This window comes from Archocentrus centrarchus, chromosome 17, assembly GCF_007364275.1.
Source record: "Archocentrus centrarchus isolate MPI-CPG fArcCen1 chromosome 17, fArcCen1, whole genome shotgun sequence".
NCBI classification, from domain to species: domain Eukaryota; kingdom Metazoa; phylum Chordata; class Actinopteri; order Cichliformes; family Cichlidae; genus Archocentrus; species Archocentrus centrarchus.
This window is the reverse complement of record NC_044362.1, coordinates 27429303-27455695: the sequence shown is the minus strand read 5'-3', so window position 1 is coordinate 27455695 and position 26393 is coordinate 27429303. Positions and strand designations below refer to the sequence as shown.

General features: G+C 41.0%; 2 protein-coding genes across 3 annotated transcripts; both read right to left on the bottom strand.

Moving 5' to 3' along the window:
- Window positions 1-2390: 2390 nt before the first annotated feature.
- On the bottom strand, window positions 2391-6905 carry LOC115796174 (histone-lysine N-methyltransferase PRDM9-like). Its single transcript, XM_030752455.1, has 2 exons — window positions 6538-6905; window positions 2391-4320 (listed from the first exon to the last, which is right to left on the bottom strand). Exons 1-2 carry the CDS (start codon window positions 6806-6808, stop codon window positions 3389-3391), a joined length of 1203 nt encoding a protein of 400 aa, XP_030608315.1. The 5' UTR covers window positions 6809-6905; the 3' UTR covers window positions 2391-3388.
- Window positions 6906-8479: 1574 nt separating this feature from the next.
- On the bottom strand, window positions 8480-25932 carry LOC115795949 (rho GTPase-activating protein 30). 2 transcript variants are annotated; one of them, XM_030752103.1, is made up of 15 exons: window positions 25871-25932; window positions 25380-25483; window positions 22942-23322; window positions 18067-18169; window positions 17788-17932; window positions 17515-17597; window positions 16593-16700; window positions 16061-16179; window positions 15794-15965; window positions 15529-15626; window positions 15148-15225; window positions 13765-14472; window positions 12827-13035; window positions 12042-12670; window positions 8480-10339 (listed from the first exon to the last, which is right to left on the bottom strand). In XM_030752103.1, exons 3-15 carry the CDS (start codon window positions 23027-23029, stop codon window positions 9085-9087), a joined length of 3795 nt encoding a protein of 1264 aa, XP_030607963.1. In that variant the 5' UTR covers window positions 23030-23322; window positions 25380-25483; window positions 25871-25932; the 3' UTR covers window positions 8480-9084. The 2 variants fall into 2 exon arrangements, with proteins under 2 accessions (XP_030607963.1, XP_030607964.1); XM_030752104.1 differs by lacking the exons at window positions 25380-25483; window positions 25871-25932 and adding an exon at window positions 23886-23907.
- Window positions 25933-26393: the final 461 nt, after the last annotated feature.

Here is a 26393-nt window from a genome sequence, read left to right as displayed (position 1 = left end):
AAAATTTCCAAGGCACTGTAATACTTCTGAGTACAGTGACAGCATGACAACGTTACACCACCAATCACACTTTTTTTTGAGTATTTCTTACAGTCATTAATACGGTCGATAAAAGTTCCAAATAAAACATTTTCTTACATAAGAAACTATAAAAAATGGCAAAACACAAAAATGTCTACTAAACAGTTACACATACACTATTTTGCCAAAAGTGTTCACTCACCCATCCAGATCATTGAATTCATGTGTTCCAATCACTTCCATGGCTACAGGTGTATTAAAACAAGCACCTAGGCATGCAGACTGCTTCTACAACCATCTGTGAAAGAATGGGTCGCTCTCAGGAGCTCAGTGAACTCCAGTGTGGTACCGTTACAGGATGCCACCTGTGCAACAAATCCAGTCGGCCACTGGCTACTAAATATTCCACAGTCAACTGTTAGTGGGATTATAACAAAGTGGAAGTGATTGGGAATGACAACAACTCAGCAATGAAGTGGTAGATCACATATAATCACAGACCTGGGTCAGCGGATGCTGTGGCGCTTTGGCCCTTTTTCCACCGACCAGGTGCCGGTGCCAGAATTTGAACCATTAATGTGTGTTGGAAACGCAGGCTCGTTCTTAAGCATTTCGCCGGATCATTGATATCAGCACCGGCACCTCGGCGATGGAAACGTAGCAATAGTGTGCAGAGGTCACCAAATTTCTCCAGAGTCAGTCACTACAGACCTCCAAACTTCATGTGGCCTTCAGATTAGCTCAAGAACAGCGCATAGAGAGCTTAATGAAATGGGTTTCCATGGCAGAACAGCTGCAGCCAAGCTTTACATCACCAAGTGCAATGTAAAGCGTTGGATGTAGTGGTGTCAAGCACACCACCACTGGATGCTAGAATAGTGGAGATGTGTTCTCTGAAGTGATAAATCCTTCTTCTGCATCTGGCAATCCAATGGACACCTTTGGGTTGAATTAGAGTGGAGACTGTGAGCCAGGCCTTCTCGTCCAACATCAATGTCTGAACTCGCAAATGAGCTTCTGGAAGAATGGTCAAAAATTCCCATAAACAGACTCCTGAACCTTCTGGAAAACCTTCCCAGTTCATATGCCTGTGAAGGTTGATGAGTGAATACTTTTAGCAATATAGTGTATATGGCTTATGCAAACAATATTCCACATCTGTGAATTTGAGTGTCCTCTAGAGTATTATCAGTCATCCACACACGCTCCAACTACATTACAGTGTGTTCTTTCCAACTGGACTCAAATATAGTATAAAACGACACATCCATGGTGACCACAGCTGTCCATGTGCATGTCCACAAGGGAGTATAATCCCAGCATCGAGGTTAACATCATTAAACAAACCCACCAGTTCTCGCAAATGTGCCACAGCGGAGATACATAAGCACACAAGCTAACATAAGACAGGCATACTGGAAGAAGGAGGGCACCTCACAGTTGGTCTCTTCCATATCCTGTTGGCTTTATTTAAGTGGCCCTCTTTTTTTTTTTCATCAGATTAAAGACATCATTTACTGGAAAATGTTTTCAGTACAATGTGCCCAACAGCAAAAAACAAACAAAAAAAACATTAACAGTGTTAGTGTATATAAGCTGGTGGAGTTAACCACAGAAGCTATTCTCAAAAAATGAGAAACATCCGCACTACACAGGCGGTGGTGGTATGTTTGGGGAAACTCAAAACAAAGACTGAGTATATTTCTGCCAGCCCCTTCATATGATCGCCGTGTATATGAATGGCACATTTTTGCAGTTTGAATGCCTGTGAGATTTTTGAGCAAACTATCCAATATTTTACACAAAAGAGGACACAGAGGAAGAAACTCTTTCCTTTTCGGAATTGGGGGGGGGGGGGTTAGCCCTTATCTTAATAGGACAGGGGAAGCTAGGAGAACAATTAGGGGAGACATGCCGCAAATGGCACAGATTCAAACCCAGGCCTCTGCATTAGCCTTACATTCTCAACAGAACATAGAAGTGAAGGAGCTGAACTCTAACGGCAGAAAAGCAGCTTTGTATTACAAAAGCACCAACCATGGGTATCTGACTTTCCATTTCCTGGATTTGAATAATATTTTTGTGTTGTTTGGAAAGACGTGTTGTTTGGAAGGGACTGATCTCCCACAATGAAGAGACAGCTTACAGGAGGGAGGTCTCCCGCCTGGAGAACTGGTGCCAGGAGAACCACCTTCTCCTCAACATCAGCAAAACAAAGGAACTGATTGTGGACTTCAGCAGGAAGCAGCAGATGGACTACCATCCACTTCTCTTCAGTGGTGCTGGGGTGGAAAGAGTGGACACTTTCAAATACCTGGGAGTGACCATCTCACAGGACCTGTCCTGGACTCATCACATTAACATCACTGTGAAGAAGGCCAGACAGCGTCTCTACCTCCTCAGGTGGCTGAGAGACTTCAAACTCCCACTCAAGGTGCTCAGGAACTTTTACACCTGCACCACTGAGAGCATCATGTGTGGGAGCATCACCTAAACAGGACTTCATGCCCCTTAAAAGGGTGGTTCGTTCAGCTGAACGGACCATCAGAACCACCCTTCCTAACCTGCAGGACATTTACACCAAGCAGTGCAGGCTGAGGGCCATGAAGATCCTAAAACAGCCCAGCCACCCCGGACACTCTCTCTTCTCCCTGCTCCCATCAGGCCGGTGTTAACGCTGCCTGAAAGGTTGAAGAGTTTTTATCCACAAGCCGTCTCCTCAACTCTGAGGCCTAAACTGGACTATTATGCACAATGTAAATTATTAGATTATTCTATGAATAGTGTGTATAGTGTATAGTGTGAATTACTTTATTCTTCTTATTTATATATTTTTTTACTCCTTATTGGCTGCAGGTACAAAATACATTTCACTGTGCATTGTACTGTATATAACTGTGCATGTGACAAATAAACATTATCTTATCTTCTATATATGTAGATCTGGTATACGACAGCCAATTACTGATATACCAAAACACTTCTTTTTTTTTTTTTTTTTTGGTAAATCATAACCATGCCATTAGGGGGAAAAGCAGTTTGTTTTAGCCATGACTTCCTGGTTTTGATGCAGAAAACCTATTAAAATGTAAAAATGAAATTTGTCACATTAATGGGATGTCAAATTATATTAATTTCCTTATGTGTAATATCTTGCAAAGGAGTGTGTGTGCACCATGAAAACACATTAAAGCAAATGATAAATGTAATCTCACTCCCTCATCCATCTGCACCCTTGTAATGCAGATCAGAAGACATTTTATGTTTTCATTCATTCATTGCAATAAAACTAACAAAGTACGCTGGTAAAATAAAGGTTTGTGCAAATATTCAAACTACTGCAGTCCATCACCGCAGTATCTGATCGTTATCTTCCTTGTAGGTGGACCTCTTGATGTAGTTTGAGTTTATCCAGCGCCGTGAAGCTTTTAGCACACTGCCTGCAGCTGTACGGCTTCAGCCCGCTGTGGAACCGCTCATGTCTCATGCAGTTGTCCTTCCTTGAAAACATCTTGCCGCAGATTTTGCAGCTAAACGGTTTCTCCCCCGTGTGCACCCTTTGGTGCGTCCTGAGCCGGGTCTTCTGAGTGAAAGATTTCCCGCACTCGAGGCACCTGAAGGGTTTGGAGGATTGGTGGGTGGCTTTGTGTTTCTCCAGCTGAGACAGGTATGAGAAACTCTTGCTGCACACAGAGCAGATGAAGACTTTCTGATTTGATCTACACACATTCATCACCCTTTTGTATTTAAAGACATCTCTGGTCTGGTTAAGATTTTCATTGTTTGATCTTGTTGAGATGGCTGTGGGTGTTTCCACGTGAGGCAGAGGTAGTGATGGCCCAGCTTGTTGCGAACCCCGACTGACTGCAGGGGGTGAAATATGCCTGAACTCTTTGTTATGAACAGACTCTGAAGTGATACCTCCCATACACACAGGGCGAGTCTCTACCTCTACTCTTACTGGCACAGCTGCAGTTTCCTCTGCTGCGGACGATAAAGAATTATAGGAACTTTCAGTGTTTCTCTGAGCAGAATACTGATCAGAGGGGAAAATCTGTATGTGCTGCTGCAATGCCGCAGAGTTTCTCTCAAACGTGCTGCAAGCAGGCCACATTGAGTCATCCTGCTCTGCCTTAAAACAAACATCTGCTCTCACTCTTTTGTCTGTTTCTGCGTTAGCACATTCATCCTCTGGCTCGTGCTTCACCACTGGCCAGATGTTTTGGCTCTCCTCAGTTCCATTTTGAGCAGCTTTTGGTTCAAGATACAGTGCGCTCATTTCTAAATCTTCTTTTTTGTCTGCAATCAAAAGAAGGGCAAGTGTATTAACACATGACTTTGATTCTCAACCCACAGATGCAAGTAAACAACCCGTTTCCTGGTAGGGGATGATGTTACATGCTCCAATTGCCAAGCACCACTTCCTCATAAACTCAGTGTGTCTCACTCATCGATTTACTGCAATAAACTGTCTACTTTTATAAGTGCTTGTGAGTTTTATCTGATTCTAATATACCACTAAAAGGATGAGTCAGCTTAATCTACTGATTAACTGAAAATGTATTCAATTTTTCTAAGTTAATAATTTTATAAACCTAAAGATATAAGATTATTTCTGGTTTCATAAACCTGATTTTGTGTGGCTTATGTAACAGACAATGGCTCTGTGTTCTTGTTCGCTCTGTGCTCTTCCTAAAATTTTATTAAAAATATGTGAGTAATAAATTAATGACTTTGGTTCATCAGACCAACATATACCTGATGAAGGTTGCATTGGACTAAGATGTAATTTAATAAATATCCCAGCAGTTATAAAGGCAGCGTGCAGGAACTGAGATTTAATTGTCCTTATACACTATAAATAAAATGTAGATAAAATATTTTGTGTTTTCCTTCACTTCTTTAACCAGACTTTTAACTTGATGTGATACAATGCCTGAATTTGTCGTTTGTCTTGGTGTAAACATGCAATGTCCCTGTTAGATAAGTGAATAAATATATGCCTCTGATACAGCTATTTATCAAGATAATGTGGTAAAAAAAATTTCCAAAAAAATCTTAGGTGTCATGTAAGATGTAAATAAAAACAAAATGCAAAAACTGCAGATCATTTGAATCCTGCACTTAATCAAAACAGCACAAAACAAATTAAGCAACTGAAATTTAATTATTATAATTTTTATTATTAATTTATGTATGCGTGTGTTTATTAAAATATGCTTATTTTGGCCACATTTATTACACATTTATTATTAACATTTTAGGAAGCATCCTATCTTTATGGGGGGTTTACAAGCTAATAAGTTTGAAATGAATAATGAATATATAGCACTTAAACGTCTTTGTTGAAGGTGACCAATGATCTATTACTCACATTAGCTTTAGGTGATAATGCACCTTAGCCCTGCTTTTAATACCCTGGATCACCACATTTTTTTCCAGCTCACCTTGAACACTGGGTTGGTATTAATGGTACAGCTCTTCACTGGTTCGCTTCTTATCTTAACAAAAGGACTTTGTGTGTCCACTGGGCCTGTTTTACTCATCCCCTGCCCCTGTTTCTTGTGGGGGTCCCTCAGGGGTCCATCCTGGGCCCAGTTCTCTTCTGTTTGTATCTCCTTCCACTTGTTAATACTATCAGGAGATATAACATCATTTAATTTCTATGCTGATGAGTTACAGCTATATCTTTGACTAAAATCTCAGGATTCCCTACAGCCTCTACTGGACTGCCTTGAAGATATTAAAGGCTGGATGACTGATAATTTCCTCCAGTTCAACAGCGACAAAGCTGAGAGTATCATCTTTCAAAATCTAGATGCTCCTGTGCTGACATGTTAAGTCATCTCACCCTGTATTTTAATACACATGCAAAAGACCTGGATTTTGTTCTTAACTGGGAGCACTGCTTTAAGAATCATCACCAAATTCAAATCTTTTCTGTCTTCTTATGATCTGGAAAAAATCATGATGGCTTTTGATTATGCAAGACTGGTGACTTGGGCTGAAAAATATGAGCACATCACTCCAGTCTTGGCCTCTCTGAAAGGGCTTCCTGTCAATTTAAGAATTCAGCTTAAGATTTTACTGATTGTTTTGAAGGCTCTTAACAGGCAGGTCCCAACTTATTGCATTCATTTACATTCAGCTCTCTCAGATCCACTGGCCAACATGTCTTTAAGGTCACGCCTAATCATCTCCTATTTGCTGTTATATCTGTAGTTCTGTTGTTGTACGCTTCTTATTGTTATTGTTGTCACCTTATTGTTGTCACCATGGCTTCTTCACATGTCTTTTATGTGTTCGCACATGCATGTGCGTGGGTATGTATACATATTTTGTACAGCACTTTGGTTACTAATAATTCATATTTAAGCCGAACTTAACAGTAAACCCTCAAAACGTGTTAGGGATGAAAATTTATCTTCTACTGTGCAAGAAACTTCTTTTATAAGCGAACGAGGTCAAAATTTAGGATTTTGTGAATGAGGTTCGTTAGATCTTCCTGTTGCTTACCTTCTCGGGGGACCTGATTCTCGGCTGTTGTTTCTGCCTGCTTGTCCTCTGTCTGTCTGCTTGCGACAGCTTCTTGACCTTTGCGAAGCTCAGCCTCTATCAGCTTCAAACTTGCTCGGAGCTCCTGAATCTCGCTCTCCCTCCGACTCATTTCCAGGCGCAGGACCAAACTCCCGTCCTCCACCAGCTTCGTGATTTCTGCCACCGCAGCCTTCGCTAACACGTCCATGATGGCTGCGACCTGCGCACCAAAGGAGGAGGGGAAAGCCATCCTCCAGACTGAAGTTTAAAACTCAGCAGGACTCAAATCTAAGCTGCACTAACAGCTGTTTTATGTGCAGAGTGCGAGATGCAACTTCCCTGTTGTTGCTTTGGTTTCCTTCCGGAAAAATGAAAAAGCGGACATGATGTAAGGAACGACACCCCCCGCCCCCCCCTCGCGCGCCCCAAAAAAAAAAAAAAATAAATTCCTAATAAACATGTGAACGAGAAGCGCTCCAAACTTCCGCCAAGGCAGCTCACTCTCTGAGCAGTGTTTACTTTTACGGGAATAGTATTTTGTAGATATTCATTTTTTTAAAAAAACGTACTTTAAGAAGTTTGTAGTGCAGGAAAAACTAAATAAGGGTAACGTGACATATGTTTACTTTGATTATACAAATATTATGCAGGAGTGGTTAAAGGATAATGGTTGTTGATTTGTAAATAAGTGGACATGAATAGCTAAGCATAGCTTATTATATAATATTATACTACAGTACATTTTTAACTAACTAGGAAGCTCATTCTCTTTCTATTTGCAATACTTTCTATAAAGATATAATGCAATTTGAAAGAAAGGCAGGTGTGAAATGCAAAAGTGAGGTCAGAGGGTAAATGTATTTGGATGCACACTAGAATGTAATATTTAGAATCCCCATATACCAATATCATTTCCTAAATGTTGCCAATACAAACAAAGGCAGTAGAATCTTAAGCATAGTTTAAAGATAAAAGACATTTTATGAAAGTTTGACCTTATTTGACCTTGAAAAGGTCAGAGGTCCAAAGTAACATGATATTTAGAATCCCCATATATCATTCCTTATATGCCTATATGTTGTCAATACAAACAGTGGCAGTAAGAAACAGTTTAAATCGCTCAGATAGCATTATTATTAGTTTCACTTTCAGATCAAAATGTTTCCTTTGAGAGTGTTGATAAAGAAGTACAGAGGAGGTCAGAAGGAGTTGCGCTGTGTCTTTGTGGATCTAGAGAAACCATGTGATACAGAGAGGAACTGTGGTACTGCATGAGGAAGTCAGGTGTGGCAGAGAAGTATGTGGGGCTGGTGCAGGAGACAGCGAGACTGTGGTGAGGTGTGCAGTAGGAGTGACATCTGTCATAGACAGGTTAGCAGATGAGGTCTGGCAGGAGTCTCTGTGGACTGTGTGTTTGTAGACAACTCTGTGATCTATAGTGAGAGTAGGGAGCAGGTGCAGGTATGCTCTGGAGAGAAGAGGGATGAAAGTTGGTAGAAACAAGACAGAATACACGTGTGACTTAGAGGGAGACAGGTGCAACAGTGAAAATGAATAGAGCAGAGGTAGTGAAGGTAGATTCATCCAAAGCAATGGACAGTACACAACAGAGGTGAAGAAGAGAGTGCAGGCAGGGTGGAGCAGGTGTCAGGGGTGAATTGTGACAGAAGGCTAGCAGCAAGGGTGAAAGGAAAGGTTCACAACATGGTAGTGAGATCTGCTGTGGTGTATGGGTTGGATAGCTGACCTATCAGCTAAAATTCTGAAGGTGTAAGTTAGATGGCATCAGTATTTTATTACTTGTTAAATTATGTTTCAGCACAATCACCTTTGCATAGGCGATGATTGTTCTATTTAAGTTTGAATAAACAAAGGTTAAAGCACAAGAATATACAACATTTTGAAAACATTTTATTCACACAATGCAAAATAGCTTGGACTCCATTCTTGTGTTCTTGGGCTAGATACTTGAACCACATTTATCTGTTTAACGGGAGCACCGGTCTCTGGCTGCATGACCGCAGATGCTGGTCTCTGGATGAGGGATCTGGAACGCTCATTTCGTTATGTGCCTTGTGTGCACAATGACAATGAGTTGAATCTAACATCTAATAACCCAAACCGTTGAAGCTGTAAACTAAAAATAGTAGATTACTCAAGAACAGCAGTTCACCTTTTATATCACATCAGTGTTTACTTTCTATTTCAGTTTTTTTTTAAATCTTAACATCAGGGACCATAATGGTAGATCTTTATTAACTTCCTGGCCCACCCAGACACTATAAAGATTTAAGATTTTGACCACGTAAAGCCACCTCTCTCCCTTTGTATCATCTCTGCTTTCTATTCTGATCTGTTTAATGAAGGGGGAAAATCTTCCTTCCTGTAATATTTATGTAATAACCCTTAACTCTCTGGCTGCATGTCACATTTATGCTACAAAAAATTAATCTGTTGTTGTACTCTACGATAATATACAGTTTGGAAAATCAGTTTGCACAGCTTAACTCTGTACTTCACTTCACTTCACTTCCCCAGCCCCTCCACCTCTCCATCGCCTTCTCTCACCCTCTCTTTTTCTCGCCTCATGGTTGCAATGGCGACGGCCTCATCAAAACACATGCTGAGGGGACTGTTTCTGGCTTCAGCCCTGTCCCTCCTCCTCTCCCTCTCCCAGCTGTCTCCCCTGAGTTTGGGCCTCTCTTTTATCTCAGTGCTCTCGTCGTTCAGGTCTCCATCCTTGACAGTTTCACCCGTGCAAATTTTGTCCTGCTCTGCTGGGACTCTCAGCGTGTTGTCCCTCCCTCTGTCGGCGTCTCTTCTCTCTCTTTGCTGCTGCTGCTGCTGCTGTCGGATGGTCAGGGCGGTGATTCTGCAGTGCTGCGGCTTTGGAGGCACCACCGGCACAGCTTTAACTTGGTAAATTTTAGGTTGCGAGGAGATAAGCTTACTTTCGACACCTGGTATGGTGTTGTCACTTTTTTCATTCTCTCTGCTCTCTTTCATGTCAGATCCGACCTCTTTGAACTGTTTATCTTCGCTTGGTGCTGTTTTAAGTTGCTCATCAACTCTCTGTTCTGTGCTCTCTGAAAGCACTTCACCTCCGTCATGTTCCTGAGCTTCTTCTTGGCTGGCCATCTTCTCATGAGTTGCTCTCTGGGTCTCATCATCCTTAAACTCTTGTTGAATTTCTAAACTTGTCTGCTCTCCTTCGGCCATCTCCATTGGTTCCTCCTCTACCTCTATCCTAACTTCTATCTTCTTTGCCTCTTCTTTGTCGACTTCCATCATTTTCTCCTCAGAAACCTTTGCTGCTAGCTCTTCATCCTGTTCATCTTTTACCATATCTGCTTGTGCCGCAACACTCTCCCTCTCAGACTGCATCTTTTCCTCATCTTCTATCACTTCAGATACAATGTCCTCGAGTTCTTTCCAAATGTCATTGTGTGTCCCACAAATTGCAGTGTCCTGCTCTGTGCTACTGTCAGGTTTTATGTCAGCTTTTCCTTCCAAGGGTTCTTCTCTCGTGTTTTCGTCACTTTCTTGACACATATCCTCCATTTCATTGCATATCATGCCGTCCTCCCCCTCCTCACGGTCTATCTCTGTTGCATTTTCTCCATCACAGCTTCTGCTCACACTAGCCACAGTGCATGATTCATCAGTGTCCTCACTGGCTGGCAGTGGAAACTCTACACAGCAGGTTGTTGAGATCTCGGAAGTGAGAGATTTTTCACTTTGAGCATCTTCCATAATGCTCAGGTGTTCCTCTGTTGCTCCGCTGCAGATAAATGAGAGACAGAAACTGTTTAGACACATGCAGTATAAGTTATGAGACTTATCATTTGAGTTAAATGGGATGAAGCCACTTAGTATTTCTCAAGCTGATGGCATATAGTTTTATATATCAAAAGAGAATTCAGTCAGCTCGTTGTTATATTATTTTTTCACCAAGGGGTGCACACACTAGGTCTAACGCTCTGTAGGGAAGTTATTTTATATCACTGCGCTTTGATCTTAAATACTGGTGTATCCATCCGCAGGGCTTATTGCATGCAAAGAGATGAAGGAGGCAAAACCATATAATTTATGCATCATTTATAGCGCTATACTCAGAAGTTAAAGTGGGCCGGACCGAGTGCAGATGTCTGTAAATTGTGGTCTTCAGAATCTTAGCTACAGACGAGGAGCATAAAACCGAGTAATGTTTATTGAGTGTCCGGTAATTTCAAATACAACGTTTCTAACACTTAACAAATATCAGCAAACTGTTTGTGTGCAGTTTGTCACACAGTGTGTCTGCTAGCTAAATGTACAGCTGCTGTGTTTCCCAGAGGGGGAAAAGAGTGAAGAGATGGAGAAAGACAGGAAACAGGAGAGGAAAAAGAGAGGTTAGATTTAAAGGTAAGGACTGCTCAGTGACATTTGATAAACTGGAAATTTAAAGCTTACATGTAATGTCCTAATTTTTTAAAATCAGATATTGGATCTGTGCATGATGTGAAGTTGTGTTTTTTCATATTGTAAAACGTCCTGGTACACTAACTTTGTGTTATTCAAAGGTTGCATGAAGGCAGTTTAGTGCAGGATAAACAGGTTAGCTTGCTCTGCTGTGGTGAATTTACAGTAAAGCTCTGTGTTGGTGCACAGCAGCTGTGGTGTTCATGGTCAGAGTTAGCTTCCATCAAGTGTAGCAGAGATGAATTTGAATTTAAGCTAATGATACTGAGATTCAGTCAATGAATTCAACCTTTATACCAATTGTATACTGTCAGTATAAACGTGTATATTGCACATGTTCTTTTGCACACCATGGGTCGTGGGAAACGTAATTTCAGTTCTCTGTCTGTCCTGTACAGCTTGAGTTAAGTTGAGTGATGCTGGACTCAGTTGCTGAGAAAGCTAAACTGATAAGTTTAAAACCAAAAATAATGAACTGAAAGATGCCAAAACATTGTGCATGTGAGAGGAACTGCAGAACCTGGTCACCACAACAGTGTCCTTTCACATTACATGCAGTAAACAAATGCACATTAGAGCCATTTTAGTAAAAAGGGGAAAAAAATTAAAAGATATAGAGCGAAGGTGGAGCTGTGGGGGTTATATAGGGTTATTGCTCTGGGGGAAAAAAGTTTAAAGTCAGAAATTTACATGGGATCTGAACCTGAATATTCAAGTTAAAAATCAAACATTTTCCCATCTATCTCATAAACGGATAGATGGGAAATTTACTGCTTTAATCTCAGACAATAAATCACAAATGTATGAGTTTAATCTCTGGCTCTGCATTTTTTTTTTCATAATTTTTTTTAGCCTATGGTGTTGTAGTTATCTGACTCACTGTTGGTGTAAAAGGATGAATAAAGCAGCTGTTACCGGGAATTGTTTGAATAACAAGTCAGTAAAACTTAATACAGAAATGCACATGCACGATAATTTAATTGTGATATATATTCAAATCTGAAACAGTCATCAGTTTTCACCTCTGCGTATCGTTTTCCTGCTGCTCTCCTCCCTGGTGGACTTTATCTTCATCTTGTTCTTCTATTGTCTCGTTTTCTTCCAGTCCATTTGTATCTTCTCTGTCTTTCACTTCTACCTGCTCCTGTTCTCCTGCAGCTGTTTCTGTACATGCTGAATGTTCATTTTTCGGTGGGTGGCAGTCTCTTTCTTCAGAGCTCTGTGTGTGATGTACAGGAACTCTATCGTGAGTGGAACTTTCTTTCTCATCAGTTTCTAGTTCAAACCCGGAGATTGTGTTCAAAAAGAAATCCGATGGAAGGCTTTTAACAAACATGCTCTCATCTTCCTCACTACTGTATTCGTTACCATCACTCTCGTCCCCTGTAACCTCGTCATCAGAGAAAGACTCCTCCGGTCCGTGGACAGGTGAGGTCATGTAAGGTAGGCTGAGAGATTTTGTGTGTCGACTGTGCAAGTCGAGGCTGAGCGGTCTGTGTGGATTTGACTCGCTCTGATTTTGGGTGTGTGTTTGAGGGCCTGGATGCAGGCGTGACTGTGGCTCTGCAGGACAAGGAGTAGACTGAGCTTGTGCCATTGCTTCATACTCATCATCTGAGTGGCCAGGAGGTTCAACAGAGAATTCGTTCACCTAGCGGTAACAAAGAGAATCCACATTAAAAAAGTATTCACAAATACAGCGTAATCCTGCTCCTGTAAAAACAGTCACTGCCCTCTTCTGCAAACCTACCATCTCTCATCCTCGTGCGCTAAGAAATATTTGCAACCCGACACAAAAAAAACACACCTGATAAGAAACACTGCAGTCGATATGGTCGGGGGCGCTGCAGTCCATTTGGTCCAGGAATTCAAAGTTGTCTTGAATGTATCCGGACATATTCTGGTTGTCTCCTCCCACCTCTGTTGAGGTGAGGATTTCAGAATCATCTACCTCGCCATTATCTTCATGCTCAGTCCCCTCTGGCTGAAGCGAATCCTGCTCACCCCCTTTCATATCTGCGAATGAGATATTAGCCAAGGTTAAATATGTCTTAAATTCAACAACATTCATTTGTTGCACTGTACTTGCAACAGAATAACTGCAAATTCCAACATAGCTGAGAAAAAGTATACATTTCTGGGGAAAAGCACTGTAGTTGTTTATTTCCTTTTTTTAAGTGTTTTTTTTTTGTTTTTTTTTGGCTGATTTTCAAAATATGCTTGTTTTATTGGTGTAAATGGCTCCATGTTTTATTTGCACTTTTTAAGAGTTAATAGCAATCCTGGGTTGAGGCAAAAGGGACTTAGAGGAGCCAGATTGATTTCACCCCTCAGGTCATTCTAATGTGCTAATTTGCACAAAACACATAATATAGAAAGTCAGATTTGCAGCTATTTGGTGTCCTGCTTAAGGCACCAGAGGAAAGTCAAAGGACCAAAGGTTTGGCAATTTACTCTATGGGTTCGTGTAAGTTAGCAGAAATTTTTATGGAATTGATTTACATGAAATCACTTTGGACCTCAAGGTTGCACTAAGAAAATAAAAAGATAAACATCACCAGAGTCTTTCCGGGATTCATCCGCTGGGGATCTTAACTGTTTGTACCAGATTTTAAAGTAATCTGTGTAGAAGCAGCTAAGATATTTAAGTTTGGACCACATCACCAATAAATTATATTATTAACAGTCATTCTTTTCAGGCCTTGTAAGTTAAAGCGATCATGGTAATGAAAGAGTTCAAATTACCCATGTAGTCATTTTCTTCAACAGCTTGTTCAGCATCATTGGCGTCTACTTTGGGATCTTCTTCTGAGTTGGAGGTTTGGCTTTTGGCTTGTTTTCTCTCATACTTGCCCCCTTCCTCTTCTGCTTCTCCTGTTTTATCCTCAGCACCACCTGTTGCTACTGTATTCTCTGCCATGTCCACATCTTCTTCACTGCTTTTCTCCTTGTGACTTTTCTCTTCCTCCTCCACCTTTTTGTTTTCTTCCATATTCCATTCCATTACTCCTTTTGCCTTTTCTGCTCCCACCTTACTTTCCACCTTGTCTCCTCCGTTTTTATCTCTGCCACGGTGTATGATCCTGTCAGCCCCACCCCTTTGAAGAACCCCCAATGCCAGATTAGAGGTGATATGTAGTGGCACAGTAACTATGGTGGGTCCTGTGATGTGCATGGCTGCTCTTCGACCAGCTTTAGAGGAGATTCCTGGAGATCTGGACTGGACAGTATCATTGCTTGCTAACCCCAAACCTTCTGGATCAAGAGCTGTGTAGGTACCCTGTACGCCTGCACTCCCACTTACTAGCCCCGTTCCCCTGCGGTAGGTCACAGCATATTCACTGCCACCTAGTGCACCTGCAGATACTGTGACGTCAGAGCCAGGCTGAGGGGTGGCAGTGACGAGGGGAGACATGTTGGTGGAAGGAGGGCGTTGGCCAGAACGCCTGGTACCTGAAATATAATGATAAATGTAAGTTTAGTGAATTTGTATTCTGCAAATAATCATTTAAAAAATATTACTTTGCACCAAGAGCTTGAAAAAGGCAACTAGACTTTCACTGATCACATCAACTCAGTGGATAAAAACATTACGTTCTCCAGGGAGGATGCCAGGCATTCCTGGACTGTGCTGTGTTCATTGAGGAAAATGGAAGCCTCAACATTGAAGTTTACTGGAAACCCACACACACAGACCAGTACCTTTTCTTTGAGTCCCACCACCCACTGGAACATAAACTTGGGGTGATCAGGATCCTGCAACACTAGGCTGAAAACATTTCCTCTAAGCCAGAAGGGAAAGAAAAGGAACACGCACACATAAGGAAAGCTCTTAAAACATGTGGTTATTCCAACTGGGTCTTCATCAAATCAGTGAAGATGCACAAGAAGGAAGGTCAGACACCAGCGAGGGAGAAAGAGAATGACAAACGGACAACACTGGTATCCTGTATTGACTCTTTAACAAACTTCAGAGCCTCACAGCTTAATCAAAATAACCAAATTAAATAAACATTTCAATTTATTTATAGAGAGAAGTGTAGATTTAAATAAATTCTTAACATATTTACAGTATTTATTTATCACTCTGTCACAAATTCATTTTTTAAATGTTTCAGAAGACCGTACCTTCATTTGGATAGGACGGGCTGCTGAGGGAGTCCATGCTTCTTGCAGGTCTCAAAGCAGGCCTTTCTTTCTCTGAAACTAAAAAAATATAAAAGCGCTTCTAAAATATGTCAGATAAATAGCGAGAGAAGCTGTGAGAACTGATTATAAAAGTGATTTCCAAAACAGCCGGCAGCAGCAACACCCAGAAACAAAATCCTCAGTTTTTTTGAAAGTAGATCAATATAATATATCAAAAAAGAAATTTCTTTGCAATAAAGCAAAACTAAATTAGAAAGCAAACAAGAAATCACGATTATCCAAAAAGCAAACCTATTTATGGAAAAGAAGAAAGTAACTTGTGTAGGAATAAATAGTGTAACTCATTCCCTTGTTTTGTACCTTTGGCTGAGGGTTTGTGTCTTCGCCGTGGGTCGGGGAATCGCCCTCCAATGTTGAAGATGGACATCCATTTCCTGCCTTTAAGGGATCCTTTCCTCCTGAGGTGAGCAAGACATGGACAAATGTTTTCTAAAATATAGGAATCACATGCATTATTCCTGAGGTGAAGTTAACCTCACCTCAACTTCAGCTGGTGCTCTAAAAGGGTGAGTATCAAGCATTTTGAATATAATCTGCAGTAAAGGTGCCTGAATGGTTTACTCACTTGTCTGTGCCTTCAATGATTGCGTGGTAAGGTCTTATGGGAAGAGGACCATCCCCTGGACTGATGTTCCCGTAGCTAGCAGCTGCAGTGGGAACAGGTGTTAATAACATGTCGTCCTGCTTGGGAAATGCTGACGGGGAGGGGAGGGACTTCCTTCTCTCTTTTGATAGATCTGAAGAGGTCAGAGGAAAGATTTTAGGCAGTGGTACTTAAGTCTATATCTGCACATGAAAGTCTGTGGATGCATGAGTGCCTGTGACTGCAGACCTGGGTCGGGAAACAGCTGAGGGACATGTGTGAGAATGAACTCCACCACGATGGACTGGACCCTGACCTCCATGAAGGCTGCAGTACCGTTGAATCCTGTTGCTTCAATGTCTTTTGACCTTTTCGTATAGATTGATAGATTGGTTTACTGACTGATTATTGTAAGGAGGAAGCACAGGAAATGGCTATATGCTAAAAGAGAAGAAGAAGAAATGGAAAAGAGTAGACTGATGGATGACTAGGCAGAAGAACAATTTCATGTGGTGCTCAAAAAGGGTAAGTAAGCAAGCAAAGGAAGAAGGAACACGTAAGGAAAGGGAGTAATGAATGAGTGAAGGAAAGGAAGAGAAGAAAGGTGGCATCTGCTGCTTTATTTGTTGTTCAGTTGCTCAGTTAAATTAAAAAAGAAATTCAGTTAAAGGTTATTAAATCACACACAATATAAATTAGAATTACTGTAACTCTTAACAGTTTATTTATACAACAGCGCATATATAACACACACTGATCTATGCGACAGATATTAGCACACCTGAGCAGATTGGGAGCCCAGACGATGGCCAGATTCCTGGCGTGCATGTTGGTCTCTGATGAATACGAGGCCATTCTGACAAGATGACGCATGAGAAACTCCAGAGTCCTGAAACACAGACATAAGACAGGATCAGCTTTTAAATTTGAAGCCTTGTTAGATTCTTTTTTATGCATCCAGCAGGTACTGGATAACATCGTCGTCTGCTCGGACTTGCGTTTGTTTCCACCTCATGAATGTGAGATTAACGTCGAGTTGCTCTGTGTTTGGTCTCCGCCAACCCCTGAAGGAAATATCTGGTTAATTCTTTCCTTTGTGTTTGGTAACTGTTTTGGAGTCCTATTTTGTACTGCATGCAGTACTGCATTTGGTGCTCCAGTGTTTGAGATGGTGCAGACATCTGACTAGCATGGTTCCTGGATCCTCCTAAGTGAGGTGTTTCAGACACATCCAACTGGAGTGAGGCTCCAGAGCAGACCCAGAACATATGGGACTCTCTTGGCTCCCCCTGGTAGAGGTGGATAGGGACAGAAGGGTCTCAGCATCTCTGTTTAGGCTTCTTCCCACGTCTGGATGAATGAATAGATGGATGGACGTATGGACCTGAACAACAAAGCTGAGTTCTGGCTCTTTTTCCTAAAACCTACATATATGAGATTTTACTAAACCCTATGAAAACAGAGGCACACATACAGCCTGTGGATGTGTCCAATTTTTCCAATTAGTGTGCACTTTGTATAAGCCCTAAACCTAATCTTTCCTGAAGTAAGAAAGTGGAGCTAATCCTTGTGGTATTTACTGGAGAGAAATAATGACTGTCCCCTGCTTCAGGACAGAAAATACAGGTTGTAATGTAGGCTTCGTGATAACAGCTGTTTTATATCAGTAAAAGAGGCTCTCGGTGTGATGCAGAGGACTGTACCTGTAATGTGGTGGTGCTAGGTCTTTCAGGACATCTCCAATCTTTACCAGCCTTTCCTCCTCCAGCTGGATGCCCACAGCCTCCTGTAGGAATACATGTTTTTTTCTTTTTCATGCACAAACAACATAGTTCTAAATTTCATGCCCATAGTTGTCCAGTCAATTTCTTTAATTTGCAGTGTAGATATTTTATAAGCTTTGACCAATCCACGCTCCACAAACATGTAAGAGGGTTGGAAATTGTGTTAAATGCTTGCATGTCCGAGATACTCACAGCAAATTTGTCATACAGCTGATATGTGAGCAGAGGGTTGGGCAGCTCTCTGAAATAAGCTTTACACAGAGAGCTGACACAGTGGATGTCCTGCAGGTACACGTCCTTATTCAGGTCAGGAGTCCCGTCATTCTCAAACTCACCCCTGTTTTGTAACAGAACACAATAACCAGGTTAAAATATATGTGGATTATATTGTGTATTTGCAAGTAAAGGTTTAAGCAGCACGCGCACACACACACACACACAAACACACACACACACACACACAGATTTTACCTGAGTTTCTGTATGTTGGATGAAACTCCTGACAATCTGTAGATCCCATCAACAATCCCATGGTGTTCCACAAACTCGCTGCAGCATCGCAACACCTGTGGAACTATGTAAAAAAGACTCAAATGAATAACCTGAATATTAACACAATAAACGCATGGAACATGTTCAGTCTATAATCTTTAAATACACACATGTGTTTATTATACATTTCTGTCTCTGTTTTTCAGTATGTGGCAAACATGGAGGTCTGACCCCACTTACACACTATTTTTTATTAAAATTTTATTGCAATCTAAACTTCATCATGTCCACACAGAACAAAAAAGCAGCAGCTGAAAGTTGTTGAGGTTTTTTTTGTCATTTTGTGCCAAATACTGTTACCAGGCACATGCAGAGAGCTTGTTTACCTTTTGGCTATTACAAATTACAAATATGCAATACCAAATGATTAAACAACCTTCACTGCTGGAAGAATAAGATAACCATGTAGATAAAAGTACAGAAATATGTATTTATATACATGAACAGTCAACAAGTATATATTTAATTTTATAACCCATAGGACTTTGTATAAGCATATTAATGATTTTTGACTATGAAAAGTTGCCCAGATTCTTGTGGTCCATAGATCTTATGGACTGTGGTTGTGTGACATCTAGTGCCACCATAAAGTTCTTGCAGCATTATAAGAGGCAGACCTATCACTCAAAGAATCATCAACTGAAACCTTCAATATTCAATTCAACAACAAAGAGTTTCATTTCCAGGGTTGAAAAGCTTTTTAAAACCTTATTACGCTTTAAATGTTTTTTTGTTTTTTTTTACCAGATTGACTCTCTACATGCCATATTTAGTCTTCTTCACACACTAAGGTTAATTATGGAGTTCCACAGCATTCTGTGCTAGGACCAATTTTATTTACATTATACATGCTTCCCTTAGGCAGTATTATTAGAAAGCACTGCATCAATTTTCATTGTTATGTAGATGATACTCCTATCAATGAAGCCAGATGACACACATCAATTAGTTAAACTACAGGAATGTCTTAAAGACATAAAGGCCTGGATGACCTCTAATTTCCTGCTTCTAAATTCAGATAAAACTGAAGTTCTTGTACTCGGCCCCACAAATCTTAGAAACATGGTGTCAAACCAGATACTTACTCTGGATGGCATTACTTTGGTCTCCAGTAATACTGTGAGAAATCTTGGAGTCATTTTTGACCAGGATATGTCCTTCAATGCACATATTAAACAAATATGTAGGACCGCTTTTTTGCATTTGTGCAATATTTCTAAAATTAGAAACATCCTTTCTCAGAGTGATGCTGAAAAGCTAATTCATGTATTTATTACTTCTAGGGTGGACTATTGTAATTCATTATTATCAGGCTGTCCTAAAAGCTCCCTGAAAAGCCTTCAGCTGATCCAAAATGCTGCAGCTAGAGTACTGACAGGGACTAGAAAGAGAGAGCAGATTTCTCCCACATTGGCTTCTCTTCATTGGCTCCCTGTTAAATCTAGAATAGAATTTAAAATCCTTCTCCTCACATACAAGGTCTTGAATAATCAGGCACCATCTTATCTCAAAGACCTCATAGTACCATATCACCCCAATAGAGCACTTCGCTCTCAGACTGCTGGCTTACTTGTGGTTCCTAGGACACTTAAGAGTAGAATGGGAGGCAGAGCCTTCAGCTTTCAGGCCCCTCTTCTGTGGAACCAGCTTTCAGCTTGGATTTGGGAGACAGACACCCTCTCTATTTTTAAGATTAGGCTTAAAACTTTCCTTTTTGATCAAGCTTATAGTTAGGGCTGGATCATCCCTTAGTTATGCTGCTATAGGCCTAGGCTGCTGGGGGGTTCACATAATGCACTGCTTCTTTTCATTCACCTTATTTACTTTGTTTATACCCCACTCTGCATTTAATCATTAATTGATGTTAATCTCTGGCTCTCTTCCACAGCATGTCTTTTTTCTCTCGCCTCAGCCCAACCGGTCACAGCAGATGACTGCCCCTCCCTGAGCCTGGTTCTGCTGGAGGTTTCTTCCTGTTAAAAGGGAGTTTTTTCTTCCCACTGTCGCCAAGTGCTGCTCATAGGGGGTCGTTTTGACTGTTGGGTTTTCTCTGTATTATTGTAGGGTCTTTACCCACAATACAAAGCGCCTTGAGGCGACAGTTTGTTGTGATTTGGTGCTATATAAATAAAATTGAATTGAATTGAATTGAATTGATGTCCTGGTGACCACTGGTTACAGTTATTTCTATAATTCTTCACAGTAACTGCTCAGATAAACACCAAGAGGCAATTACAGGTGTCTGCTGAGACTTGAGTGAAATGGCATAACATCTGTTGAATACACTGCTTTATTTATAGTGAGCCGAGTTAGCATGACAAACCACGACTGTGAGATATTCTGCCTGTTTGCACTGTCACTGCTGACATGTGACCATGTAGCTTGAAGCACAGAAATGCCACAGTAGGCTGCTGATACAACTACATGGATACCTGAGAGGAATGTTGCTGTCATAAGTGTCACAGTCAAGTTGACCAGGCACACAGCAGACGCCGTCCTCATCCTCTCATCCCATTTATTGACACAAAATCACACGTTTTGGTTCTAAACGTGTCTCACAAAAGATTTTTTGATCTATGGATGCACACCTGCTAAAACCCAAAGATGATTACCAGCCTGATTTCTTGCACATTTCTCACAATTAAATCATTCTGATCATCAAACACATTTTAATATTAGACAAAGATAACCCAAGTACATACGAGATGTAGTTTTTAAATGATGATATATTATTAAAGGAGAAAAGCGATCCAAACCTAGCAGGCCCTGCGTTAAAAAGTAATTGTCCTCTAAACCTAATGACTGGTTGTGCCACCCTTGGCAGCTGGAACTGCTGTCTAGCATTTGTGATAGGTGACAATGAGACTTTCAAATCACTGTGGAGGAATTTTGGCCCACTCTTCTTTGCAGAATTGTTTTAATTCAACCACACTGGAGGGTTTTCAAGCATGAGTGGCCCATTTAAGGTCATTTCAAAGCGTCTCAGTCAGATTTAAGTCTGGACTTTGACTAGGCCACTCCAAAACCTTCATTTTGTTTTTGCTTTTTTTTTTTGTTTTTTGAGCCATTCAGAGATGGATTGGCTGGTGTGTTTCAGATCACTGTCCTGCTGCATGACCCAAGTGTGCTTAAGCTTCAGGGCATGAACAGATGGCCAGACATTCTCCTTCAGGATTTTCTGGTAGAGAGTGTAAATCATGGTTCCCTCACTTACATCAAGTCGTCCAGGTCCTGAAGCAGCAAAGGAGCCTCAGACCATCACAGCAGCACCATGAAATACTGTGTTAGTTTTATTCCAGATGTAACAACACCACATACTTCAGTTTCACCAGTTAATCTTATATTTTCCCAAAAGTCTTGGGGATCATCAAGACATTTTTTTTTTGGTAAATGTGAGACGAGCCTTTGGGTTCATTTTGTTCAGCAGTGATTTTCACCTTGGATAAATTCATGTGGAAGCATGAACAATGACCTTAACTCAGGCAAGTGAGGCCTGCAGTTCTTTAGATGTTGTTCTGGGTTCTTCTGTGACCTCTTGGTTGAGTCGATGCACCCTTAGAGTAATTTTGGTAGGGTGGTCACCACTGGTCCATATTGTCTCCAATTTTTGGAGACTGGCTCTCAGCGTGGTTCATTTGAGTCCTGAGACATGGCTTTGTAACCCTCTCCAGACTGATAGCTGTCATTTACTTCGTTTCTCATCTGTTCTCTAATTTCTTTAGATTTTATGGCATGATATGATGCTTTTTGAGATCTTTTAACCTCACTTTGTCAAAATTGTTCTATTTAAGTGATTTCTTGATTCAGCAAGTCTGGCAATAATCAGGCCTGCATGTGGCTGTGAAACTAAAGACACCTTTCCAATAAAATGTGGTTAATCACAGTTAATTCATGATTTAACAAAGGGGGCACCTGCTTTTTTCCCTTAATAAATAGAATCATCATTTAAAAAGTGCATTTTGTATTTACTCTGGTTAATTTTTTCTAATATTAAAATTTATTTGATGACCTGAAACATTTAAGTGTGACCAAGGGGCAAACACTTCTTCATGGCACTGTACAGCAACGGGAATACACAAGTATAAAAGTGTGCATTAGGCCAAAGAAGCAAACGTTAGCTTCCTCTTCTGTCATAAGAATTTGGGAATGTAAAATAAAATATATTCATCCTTCACCTGATAGCAGCAAACTCTTACCTGCATAGTTTGTGTTGACCTTTGACATATAATTATGTACATATAATAACATTTCAGTATTAGTAATGTGCCCCACATCACCCACAGTTAGTTAGTTGGGGGGGTCACAGTATAAAATGACCAATACTCTCACAGCCTGGCGTGGTTAAAGCTGCATGGTTTGAGTAGCAAAGTCATAACTGAACATGGACCTTCAAGACTTGCTTGTGTTTTGTTTTAGGCAAGTTTCTTCTTGGTTTCATATCTGTCATAAAAAATATCACTGCAGAATGAGAAGCTAAGCAGTTAAAAAACATGACAAATATTCCATCAAACCTGCTCACTAGCAGGTTGCTTATAGCTAACCTGACAGGGAAGGTAATCTGTGCTTTTAAATGTTCAGATTCAGTAACACTTCTATAACATGTTTTATCTGCAATGTGCAGATATGTTGTTGTCCACAGTTAGATGATACTGGTATTTCTGCTGAGGTTAGACACCTGTAGGTAGTTCATTTATCTCTGCAGGATAGTGTTTAATGCAATGAAGAAAACCATCCCAAGAACAGAAAATGACAATAAGAGAAGGACGTGTTTTCCAGTGAGGGTTGCTCACTTACCCTCTTGACCAGAGGCATTTAGGTGCTCCATCAGATCACATCCAAACACCTTCTCTTTGTTCCCCCCTTTTCTTCGAACTCTCCTCATCTCTTCCTGTCTTCTCTTTTCACCTCACATTCAGACTGGTCTCTTCTACCTTGCTGGTGACAGTCGGGTTCACTGACTGTCTGTACTGGTTGTGTTGACCAAATTGGTTAATGCGATGATGACTCCGGTAAAGCGTTGCACATTTCAGAGATCTGACCACGCTGCTGTCGCTTCTGTTTCCTTTGCCTCAGTGAATGTTGTTGGGTACAGGTCGTTTCCTCTGTGAGCTGCGCTGCATTGTAGCTGTCACGTAAAGTTGGAGTGTTAGGACATACTTTGTTTTATCTTCCTCACTGCAAAAGCAGAAATGATAAAGGTTTCTTTGTGGAAACAGTAGTTTCACGTTGTAACAATAATCACACTCCAATTCAAATAAATTGCACTGAATCCTCAGCTTGCATATGTGGCTCTCCACTTCCCCCCGATGCATTCAATTTATTTTCGAATGAAAGGCCACACCCTTGCCTCTGCACTTCTCTTATTCACTGAAAAAAAGCCTCTGAACATTTCACTGCAATCACACTATAAGATTTCTCAGAGCTGGTGGACCCATTAAGCTTCCAATCTCAGCTCCTGCCTGAGGACCATGTTCATTACAGCCCCGGTCTGTCCTCCCTGCCCTCATGTCAGGGCCATTGCGGCCCTGTTCTCAGTGTAGCGGAAGTCGAGCACTGAAGCACATAGACTCACACAGAAGTTCAAACTCTCTCCCCACCCTCTCCATCGTCCTGACACCTGACACTGCTCTCCCATCATCCACCATTCCTTTTGTATCTGTCCACGTTTTTGGAAAGACTTTAAATGTGGAAATGTTAGGAAACAAACAAGTTAAAAAAGCGAACACAAGTGTTCCTACCTTCACTCGGCATCGGCACACAAGTAGCAGCATAAAACGATGACGCAACAAACCACTAAACTTCCCCTGTTAACTTCCTGAGTGTCTCTCCTTCTCTTGTGCTTTCTCTGTGTATTTGGCCCTCTGTTTCTCCGCCTCTTGTGATTGAGTATGGAAATCAGTTCATAGTATCTGAATAGTTCATCTATTTCCCTTGTATGTGCTCTGTTTGTCTCTGTGTAGGCTGAGTTCCATCGGCCTGACTGAAATAAGTCCATCTGTACGTACTTTAAGGATGAGGGAGATTAATTTGACCCGATTTTCTTTGACTGCATCAGTTTTACATCAATGCTACATATAAATAATAATACCAGTATCACAGGAGTTCCATAAAATGCCACAAACTGTAACACAGTTTCCACAAACACTCAGAATCTCAGTGAAATCATAACAGAAAGTAAAGCTAGCGCAAGTCACCAGTTAATGCAAAAGACCGTAGATCACTGAGCAGTATCACACCACGCCACTCTGCCACTGGAAGAGACGATACACATCCGAGCTGCAAAAGTAGTTCATACAACCACAGAGAACATGGCTGCAACAGAAAGTAACACGAGTCATAAAGAGAGAGGGACAAAAAAAAATCCTTCCACTAAATGTAAAACAACAAAGAATTATGTGTAACACCAGCTGTGAAACAGAACACAAGGTTGTTCGAGTTTATGGTATTGATTGCTAAGACATGACTGTGTGGTTGTCTGTGTTGGTGATACTCTTGCAGCATCCTGTTGGGGAAAAAAATTAAAACTAAAAAAACAACAAACAAACAAAAAACATTATGATTATGATGAGTTTGTTACAGCTTTGCTTAAAGTTTTCATGTACGGTTTCTACTGAAAATGCTTTTTTTTTATTAGAATGTCTGTTAAAGTGATGATAGTTTCTGCTTTACACAGGATGTAACTGTGAAACACTTATGACATGGACCTGATTGTGCTTCGATTGTTTTTCTGATGATGGTTTATCTTCTTTTACTTATTTGCATTTTGTAACTGCTTACGTTTTAATGTGCTCTGTAACTTTTCAGCTGTTGTCATGTAATTTTCTTGTTGTATCATCTCTAAGAAATTGGTACTCCAAAGTCACTCCTTATAATACATTTGTAGGTTGTAATTAACGGCTTTATAAATAGTTAATAAATCATTTACCAATACAACATTACGCAACATTTTCAAGACTAGACTTAGATTGCCAGGGTGTGAAAATCCATTTCTGCTTTTTGGTAATAATTCACGTGTAATTGTTGGCAATCCTTCGGCTTTTCTGGTGGGTTTTAAGACTTTTATAAATCCATCAAGTCTAAGCTTTGAAATGTTTCCACTATGTTGCTGGGCCATTACTCTGCAAGGTTTTCCCAAAGATAAGCAGTTGTTTGTTTGTTTTTTATTATTTGTTTACAAACACAGTAATTAATTACTGCTGATGGTACAGTGGTGCAGTGGTTAGCACTGTTACCTCGGTTGTATTAGCCCTGTGACAAACTGGTGACCTCATCTCCAGGCGGGGACCCCACCTCTTGCCCTATGACAGCTGGGACAGGCTCCAGCCCCCCTGCAACCCTGAATTAGAGAAGCAGAAGAAAATGGTTGAATCTTTATTTGTTTTTTCATAATTTTGCAACCTGGTTATTGTCATGGCCTGTGTTTTTTAGTTTATATTTGCTGGTTCAGCTTTTATTTAAGGTTATGTGTTTTGTTTAATAATTTTGGTGGGACTCATATGTTTTGAGAACTTGGGACTTATTTAATATTTGATTCCTTCTGTTTGTTTGTTTGTTTTTTCTTGCCTTCTCAGTACCCTCTTGTATCTTGTTGTCAAGTCTTTGTCATGGGATTCCCCATATTATTACTTTCTGTTTTATTTTGTTAGTCATGTGTCTCTTGTGCCTTGCCATTGCTTTGACTTCTTTTGTTTTGTCCTAATTAGTCATTTGTGTGTGTGTGTACCTGAAGGCATCGGATGGACCAAAACATAATGTCCCAGAGGTGTTCTATTGTGTCAGGCAAGCGTGGGGGCCAGTCAATGGTATCAAGTCCTTCATCCTTCAGGAACTGCCTGCATACTCTCGCCACATGAGGCCGGGGATTATCGTGTACCAGGAGGAACCCAGGACCCACTGCACCAGCGTAGGGTCTGACAATGGATCCAAGGATTTCATCCTGATACCTAACGGCAGTCCGGGTGCCGTTGCCTACTCTGTAGAGGTCTATGCGTCCCTCCATGAGTATGTCTTCCCAGAACATTGCTGACCCACCACCAAACCAGTCATGATGAACAATGTTACTGGCAGCGTAATGTTCTCCACGGCTTCTCCAGACCCTTTTACGTCTGTCACATGTACTCAGGGTGAACCTGCTCTCATCTCTGAAAAGCACCAGTGGTGGACCTGCCAATTCTGGTATTCTATGGCAAATGCCAATTGGGCTCCCCGGTGCGGGCAGTGAGCACAGAGCCCACTAGAGGACGTTG